The following is a 9,658-nucleotide window of genomic DNA, read 5'->3' as shown; positions in this document are numbered from 1 at the left end:
CTGGGTAGTTATTTTCATACAGCTACCGCCATCTATCCGTTTTGAATATAACTAAGTTTGTTTACGTCGCGACACCAACGCCATCTGTCAAGGTGATTCGAAAGCATTTACACTTAACAAAAATTTTTATTTGTAATTGTGGATTATGACTAAGTTGAACAATAATAGCTATAATATCTGATATTACCTTAATTTAATAACGAAAGAAGAAATAATCGTCGACTTTTTCGTCGCCTAGACACGGAGAAGTCAGTTGTTTAAAAAAAATTGTTAATAACTTTACCATCTCAGGAGTTTCAAAAACCCCCGGAAAGGCATAATGATTTCCCGCAAACAAGTGTCAGAAAATTAATTTATTGAAGAAAAAATAATATCTAAGATAATGGCAGTATGGCTAATTTTACTTAGATTCACTAGCCTGTTCTGAAAGACTAAAAATTTTAACTACTTACGCCCCAAAAGTTGTATTAAAAAAAAAATTATATATGTATACGTCATTTAAAAATAAATAATAAGTCCAATACTTATTTTTTTCCATTCTCTATGTCCAATACTAATCCAAATGTTGACAATCTTTTTGCCACTGATTATCAAACTTAAAATTAAATTTTTTACACCGTGTTTTGCATCGACTTGCACGCCACACAGCGGAATATCTCAAGAATTAAAAATATTCTATATTCAATTTCAGGAGTCCGATAATCTATGGTGGGACGCGTTCGCGACAGAGTTCTTCGAGGACGACGCGACGCTCACGCTCACTTTTTGCTTAGAAGATGGTCCTAAGAGATATAGTAAGTTGTATTGCCCTTTAATTTCTTATAGACTTATGCTTTCTTTCTATTATAGCACCACCTACAGACTTTATGCCAGTTGGCAGCTCATGACAAATTTTCATACAATATTTCGAAGTGCAGCTGCAGCGCTCGCGTCAAAGGCGTCCCTAGGCAGCGTGCTTTGAACGCTATCGCCAACGACTTGAATCTATAGACGAGAACATTCACAGACAGACAGACTATGTTCCAAACAATTGTTGAATTTAAGATAATAAGATATAAGGTCCATTTGCCTGGATGGATGGCCCTTATTTGTCTCTGGTTATATACTCGATGGTTACAGATAAGAAACTGACAGTCGCTAATGTCATTTATGGTTTATAGTACCTAATGTTCTCAAACATACTCGGAAATATTTGCATTACTTTCAAATAAAGAATCCACAAAGCTAGTTATGGAGCGTGCAACTGTATTTTTTTTTTTAAGAAATATAAATGAGCATTTATTTCCATGTCGCCCGACGTTGAGAACCACGATGCACACCTAAATAATGTCCAGCTTTCTTTATAAAAGTGTCTTTCCATCTTTTCCTCGGTCGACCTTTACCTACGTCTCGTTTCCTGTCTTGCTATCCACTCAGTCACTCCTTAGAATTACTAAATTTTAATATTAAAATTTTCTCATTTTCAGCGATAGGAAGGACGCTGATACCCCGGTACTTCCGGAGCATATACGAAGGCGGGGTGTCAGAGTTGTACTACACGATGCGTCAACCAAAAGAATCCTTCCACAACACTAGCATCACATTGGATTGTGACCATTGCACCATGGTGACGCATCACGGCAAGCCCATGTTCACTAAGGTACACTTCTATTGAGTTCTACTAGCCTGGTACCATATTTTAGATATTAGATGACAATTACTGCTGTTTTCTGCAAGCTAGGCATGTGCACAAAGACAAAAATTACTCGTAAACATTACATCACTAGGTTTATCTCCAAGCCGTGAAATTACTGATAAAAATAACGTCACACATGTTATCTCCAAGACGTGAATTTACACACAAAATTTAAGTTACGTATGCTATCTCCAAGCAACGAAATTTCTCACAAAAATGACGTCACACATGTTATCTCCAAGATGTGAATTTATCTATAAAATCATGTCACGTATTTTATCTTCAAGCCACATATTTACACATAAAACTTACGTTATGTGTGCTACCTCCAAGCCACGAATTCACACAAAATTTACGTTACAGATGCTATCTCCTAGCAACAAAATTACAAAAATTTCGTCACGTGTGATATCTCTAACCTGTCTATTTAAAAATTACGTTGCGTGTGTTATCTTCAAGGCGACAATTTGTATACAAAAATGACGTTACACGTGTTATCTCTGAGCCGCGAATTTACTCTCATAAGTTACGTTTCGTTTGTTGTCTCCAAGACGCGAATTGAACAAAAAAAATTACGTATATACGTCTCTTGTGTTAACTCCAAGCCGAGAATTTATGTACAAAATTTACGTCACGTGTGTTATCTTTAAGGCGCAAAATTACTCGTAAAAACGTCACGTGTTACCTCGCGACGAAAATGAGACCCTGAGACAAGTTGACAAGTCCCATGTGCCTGTAATTTCACCAGCACCCTTACCCTTCAAGAACCGGAACGCTAGACGAACGGACGGACGAAATCTTTCACAAGGAGCTCTACTGCTTTCTCGTGCACAATTCTGGACGTTCCTGACCACGCGCGATAGATTGACCGTGTAAAGGGGTTTAATTTAATTGAAAACCAGAACCGTACAGCACGAAATAAAATAGGCAGATGGATTGTCAATTTCAACTAACGGCTAACTTGAAAGACAGTCTGAACCAGAGTAAAATACTAAATATAACTGCCACTGTGACCGAACGGTTAGTATCCTGGTCTGCTATGCAGAGGTCCTGAGTTTGATTGCCGGCCCGGAAGAAATATTTGTGTGATTAACATTTGTTGCTCTCGTGAGTTTGGGTGTAATTTGTGGTTGTTTATGTGTGTGTCGATGGCACCCGCGATCAGTGGTGCCAGCAGCTTGATTTTGATTGCCTCTCCCAATCGGAAACTGCGTCTTTTCCGAGTCGAGACGCATAATTGCGATTCACAACTGGCCGATCGGAAACTTTTGACATGATTTCGAGACTGCCCGGTCAGATTGATTCCAATTTGCATCAAAATCGCTGATTAGGCAATTTTTCACCATTTGGTTATTTCGACAAAAAAACGATTAGCAATTCGGCGATATTTAGGCTACTTAATAAATGTCTGGGGATTTACAAACTTGATGGGGAATTTTGAATAGGAACAATTTCAAACAACTCGTTTGTGTTTTTCTACATGTGGTGAATTAGAGAATAGGAACTCTGCTTTCTTTGATTTTTAGGGATTTTAAATAATGAACATTGGCAACTCTGGCTTGGGCGAATATCAAAAGTCTGTCAACACTGCCCGCGATACAGGGTAATATCAATGGCAACTTTTAACTAATTCAAATTTCCTCTCTTCCATTTTCCAGGTGTGCACAGAAGGAAGGTTAATCCTGGAATTCACATTCGATGATCTCATGCGGATCAAATCGTGGCACATGGCAGTAAGGACGCATCGGGAGCTCATACCTCGACAGGCGGTCCACCCGCCTGACCACGCGGCTCTGGACCAGCTATCTAAGAACATCACACGGCAGGGCATCACTAATTCTACACTTAATTATTTGCGGGTAAGAAATTCTTACGATTTATGTCGCTCTCGTACTTTTAGACCAAATTTCCAACCTTTTTGGCGCATTACCCACTTAGGTAAGATACAAAAAAAAAAACTTCTAAGCCCGCCACCACAAAAAAGAAATGAAAACACGTATTGTTTATATTAACTTAACACAAAAAATCGCGGGGATAAAAAGAATTGTAGTGTAGGTACTTTATATAGATAATTCAGGTTTTTTTTCTAATGCGGTAGCACACCCTAGACAGCATCAACGCCCCCCAATTGCTTCCGAGGCCCTTACCGTCACCCTAGGACTTTTCCTCTGGGAGGCGGCAGGGACCACTTTGGGAAACTAATAGACTAAACCTATGATTATACTAAACTAAAACTAAACCTATAATCCACATTACATAATTTAGGTAATGCAAAATAATACTTTCTAAGTAATACTTTTTAATTATGATAAATATATAAATTACCTATGAAGTACTTACACTTTCCAACATTGTAATACAAGTCTTGTATTTGTATGTTCAAAACACAAAGTCGTCTTTAACGAACGGCTCGCTGACAGCCTTTGTTGCCGTTCCGTTAATGTCGTAACAATGTGCGGGGCGTAGAGTGACGTTTCTCTTAACTTTTTTATTCAATGATATTAGTGATATTAGATTAGTAAAACAAGTGCTTACTCATATATAGTAAGACTCTTTAGTTAAGGACATTCGTCATAACTTAAATGTCTTCTCTGTTTTCCAGTTATGCGTGATTTTAGAGCCAATGCAAGAGCTAATGTCGCGGCATAAGGCGTACGCGCTGTCTCCTCGCGACTGCCTCAAAACAACGCTATTCCAGAAGTGGCAGCGAATGGTCGCACCTCCCGGTAAGCCCGGTACTTACTTTTATAACAATTACATAGATTTTTAAGTTTAATTTTATGTATTTTATACTCAAGAATTTCGATTATAATAATTTTCTTTGATAATTACCCGATAATTATGATTATAATTATCTGATAATTATGATCATAATTATCTGATAATTATTCATGCTGATTAATAGTTTTTCTGTTTAATTTTTAAGTAACAATGACAAATAGTGAGAAAATCAAATAAACACGAAGGAAAATTTTTGGGACAAAGATTTTGTTTGTTACTTTTTTTGATATTGACATTTGACACGTTTGGATATATTATCTCTGATACAAACATGGCACGATATTGCAGGCGGTAGCATTTTATCGTTCCAATAAATTATATAAATAATATCAAATTTTTTTATAAATTCATTCATTCATACATAATTATCGTGATAATTACCATGATAATTATCAATGTTCATAACACTTCGAACCCTAATTTAATATATTCTGCTATATAACAGTCATGTGACATTATTTATTACTCATGCAATAGAATGCACCATGAATCCACCTCTATAGTTTTACCCGTTTTTCTAAAATGGCAATAGCAAAATTTTGAGTTTGCAAAATGGCTTTGAAATTTTAAAATTTTGCTAAAATTGCAATTTTATGATATTCATGTTCTGTCGTTGCAGAGTCGCAACGCCCAGCAAGTAAGCGCCGCAAGCGCAAAGGCAGCGCAGGCGCCAACGCCGCGCCCCCAGCGCCGGCCAAAAAGAGATCGCCCGGACCCAACTTCAGCCTCGCCAGCCAGGTAACTAACCTCTCATTGAACACAAACCGGCAGATTTAGCGGAAAACTAGTACAATCCACAAACGAATGCAGGTCTTGTTTTTAGAAAAGTGTACTTCAGGTATTTTCCTTCTTTATTTTAGATATAACATAATTTGAAAATAAAGTATTAATTAATACAAAGATTGACGAACACAGAAAAAATTCCATCGATCCATGGTTTCGAACCATCATTTTCCAGCAAACCGTACCAGATCTATGCCAACTAATGAGCCATCTCTAGTCAGCTGCTGGTAGCTGTAAAGGTACCTGGCTGAGTGAAGAAATAGATGATTTCACACAGATCTTTTGAAAAAAACAAAGATCTGCAGAAGATGTGCTTGCTGCACATAGAAAAATTCGTAAGGACGGATCCAAGGAATTTTTTCTAAGTTTTCGATCGTTGTATTAATAATTACAACAAACTAGAATAATTTCACAAAAACAATTGAATATCATGGTGGTCAAAACATCATGACATTCAATAAAGTTACACATTACAAATATAATATTGATTTTTATCATGATTAAATATGTAATATTGGATAAGCACTCCAATAGACTTTACAGAACACGAACTAGCGACCTTGCCATAATATGGATGGTCTTTCTATACATGTTTAAATTTAAAGCAATTAAAACGTAGCAGTTTGCATTAATATTGGACATAACCGGTTGAGGACTTTACTATCTCAGTTAACCGTGACCATGGGACCTGTAAACTAGAAACGTTGGTAAATATTTAAAAAACTAAGAACTTGACATTATTAACTTTTTAATCTTTAACATTTTTGTTCCAGGACGTAATGGTAGTGGGCGAGCCATCTCTAATGGGTGGCGAGTTTGGCGACGAGGACGAACGTCTGATCACCCGTCTAGAGAACACCCAATATGAGGGCGACGCCGGTGATTGGCCAGCGCCACCCCCCGCCTCACCCGCCAAAACACCGCCCGCCACGCACTGATCTACGACCAACTTGTGCTGTCCTGGTACACGATGACATGAAATTATCGAAACAAAATGAGATACATCATCGATTTATTGCCGCACTATCGAAAATTTAGATACGCGCTATCCAAATGGCGCGAGGGAATCTATCGAGATAAATAAATACGATTGTCTTGGCAACTTATGCTCTCCTGGTACAGGAACCACAATTGAACAATATGAAAATGATACCTACTCGTATACTCGCCTGGTACAATTACTATAATGGAATTTACCGTTTACTCGTACTATTTCTGAACAATTACAATGAAACCCGGAGAGAAACAATAATATGCCTTTTAACCAATGCATTTTGCCAACACGGATGCAAATTGAAAGATAAAACAAATAAGTCGATAGTGATGGGACTTGTCGATAGTGCAATGTCGATGATTTTCATTAGTGATCAACAATTTCAATAAGTGCGATTGTGGTGTTTCTCAGACTTTTATAGTGCTGCGACGTCTTTATCGATTATCGATATCGCTCGGGTATTTTTAGTGTAAAAAAATTATATATAATGTCACCATTCTTTATATTATTTGTCTATTTTTCTGTTCTATATAAATGTGTTTCTAAGTACCAGGCAGTTAGGAAATATTAAGAGATTTTGTATATAAAGATAATACTAAATTACACTCGTCTTAAGATCTATTTTTGACCAACTTATGATGCCGTGGTAACCGTTGACAATTTATCGATAAAATTATCGACAAAATTGATGTCTATAGCAGTGCAACTATTGCCGGAATAGGGACGTTTCGATGATGATAATATGGTATTTTACAAAACAATAATAGTGCTGTGACGTTGTAGTATCGATTATCAATGTATCAAATTTTATTGGAATTGAAATGTCATCACAAGTATAATAAAACTTTTTTTATGTAAATGAAATGGGAAACGAGTTATAGCTGCTGCTTTCACAACAGTTACGAGATTAGTACGTGTTGTTAGATTAGTACGTGTTGTTGGCAGTATTATCAATCGTCGCCACTGCAACCAAATTTAGAGTTGAGCAACGCGGCCATAGTGTCGATGCCGTTATGGTAGACGGGCAGCGTTAAAACACTATAAAAGATCATTCGAACGCAGCGTCGCAGACGCCGTGTCTATAGCGTATATTTCCATAGATTATAATGCTCCGTTCCGCAAATGTTTGGGCTCGACGCCCACTGACCGAAATGCATGGCAGAGGATTATTTAGATGACGAATAGTAATGTACCTTAACGTTATAATCTTATAGTTGAAATTTCAATGATAATGGTCGTAGCTACAAAAACAAGGCGCCAGTAACTTTGGGGATACCGTGCCGGCAGCCTCCAGAGAGATGTTTCGGCAGCCCTCCAAAGGTCACTAAAATCTTCTTCTAGGAATATAATTTTCATTTTATTCTTAGCAAGAACTGCTATGAGCAGTACTAACATTTAATCTACCATTTTTAAAAATCAATTAGTAATAAACCAGGAACGTTGCGACTGATTGAAAAGACGATAGGCTCGAGCACGATATCATGACAGTATGCTTAAGGATACCGTGACATAATTGTCGTCAGTGTGCCGAAGAATCCCATGCCAAGCCGTCCACCCAATGGGTGCCAGGCCTTAGTGCACAGTAAACGACGCAAGATTGATTTTTTTTAGTGAAATGTATCTATTAATATTGACTATCAATTTTGCATAAAATGTTTTTGTTTTATAATTGAAGAAAAGTAAATTAAAATTTGTACAGGGTCAAGCCACGTCAAGCTAGACACTTATGATTTAATTTCAACACTTGCGATAAGGACGGTCGAAAGTTTAGTGGCAAGCTTGAAGAGCTCTAGACTGTACCATATGGAATTGAATAGGTACGACATTATTATAAATAAAGCACTTTTTTATTTGTAAATAAATGAGATTACTGTAGGAAACATTGACGTTGAAATTTTCGGTTATTTATGTAAACAATTAAATAATTTAAAAAACAAATGCAGTTGTAAATTTTGTTATATTACAACAGTAATTATAGCAGCTTAGTTAATAGTATTCTGAATATAATTTTGACACAATGGATAGTGGACATACTATTTATTCATAGTATTTGTTTGTTTGTATTGTCTATTGAAAAATAAAAACAATTTGATAGACTATGTGAAAAGTTAATTAAATTTATTTTTGTTAATTTTATTATTCAGCAGTATCGTATTCGATTCATCGATATATTTTATCGATACAGTCGCAGCACTAGCACGGCGATTACGTTTTGTAAGATGCCCTGTGTAATATTGTAAAAATTTTGTACAATGCTAATCTGTGAACTATTGCAAATTTTGCGGTATCTCAACATATTTTAGCGGTACTCCTAAAGATAACCAATTTTGAAATTTTAGAAATTTTCGAACGTATTTTTAAAATGACAACGACAACTTTTAAAATGATCACGTTTTCGTAAATTTTAGAAATATCGAATATAGTTCTCAATTTTTTGGAATTACATTCGATTGATATTTATTTTCGATGCATCGATTTTGTTTTCTGTGCATCGAAACTGAATAAGGGCGGCTTCAAATCTGATGCTTATAGAAGCATTACAGTGGCACCACTGTGGCGTTGTAGTCACGGCGCTATTAATTTTCATACAATACAATACAAATTTAATTATTGTACACCTAAAACGTAAAGAAATACCATACAATTAAATTAAAAATAAGCAGTGGTAAAATTGGCGGCCTTATCGCTTTAAGCGATTTCTGCCAGACAACCTTTGGATGGAAGTAGTTATATAAATCACAGAAAAAAGAGGTTGGTGTATGAAGAATTACTAATCAATAGATAGAAAATCGGCAAATAAATACAAATATATATACTATATTTTTTTTCATATAACATTTAGAAGCGCAGATGCAACGCCACAATTAGTGAACTAAAAATTGCTGAAGCGTTACAAACGTGCGGCTGTAAACCACTGCAGCGTTTAATTCGAAGGCGTTCTAAATATCGATATCTCTATCGATATATCTGCTCAACACTAGCACTGGAGCTACGAAATTATAAGTTTTGGGGCACGCATAACACAGACACCCAGAATTTAGAAAAAATCCGACATTTTTCCAACTGGAAATTTGATCATTTATGTTTAGTGTCGTCCGTAATGGACGAAGAAGTTGAAAATTTGCAATAGTTAGCAAAATGTATTAAAATATTGAATTGTATTAATTTGAATTGGACCTCGGTACACACGGAAACATGTCAAATGTCAAAATATAAATAAAAATAAATATAGGCCTTTACGGATAATGTATGCGCTTGTTTCTTTTTCAAACCTTTTTTTAGCACTGTACTCTTGAAGGGTCAATTTTGGTAATTTCCAGGTTAGTTAAAAAGACTACTTTTACACAAACTCTTACCAATTACTTCCATATAACTAACGTAGTTATATCCGTCGAATATTTGAATGAAAAATCTTTGAATGAATG

General features: G+C 36.1%; 1 protein-coding gene across 1 annotated transcript; it reads left to right on the top strand.

Annotated features, from left to right (window-relative positions):
• The first annotated feature begins 562 nt into the window (after positions 1–562).
• On the top strand, positions 563–8,781 carry LOC113238927 (LIM domain-binding protein 2). Its single transcript, XM_026475777.1, has 6 exons — positions 563–794; positions 1,467–1,639; positions 3,334–3,534; positions 4,278–4,401; positions 5,076–5,194; positions 6,013–8,781. The coding sequence occupies exons 1-6, from the start codon at positions 563–565 to the stop codon at positions 6,175–6,177; spliced, it is 1,014 nt and encodes a 337-aa protein (XP_026331562.1). The 3' UTR covers positions 6,178–8,781.
• Positions 8,782–9,658: the final 877 nt, after the last annotated feature.

Source organism: Hyposmocoma kahamanoa, unplaced genomic scaffold (genome assembly GCF_003589595.1).
Source record: "Hyposmocoma kahamanoa isolate Upper Pololo Valley unplaced genomic scaffold, ASM358959v1 98902, whole genome shotgun sequence".
Lineage (NCBI taxonomy): Eukaryota > Metazoa > Arthropoda > Insecta > Lepidoptera > Cosmopterigidae > Hyposmocoma > Hyposmocoma kahamanoa.
This window is presented reverse-complemented; position numbering and strand designations above follow the sequence as displayed.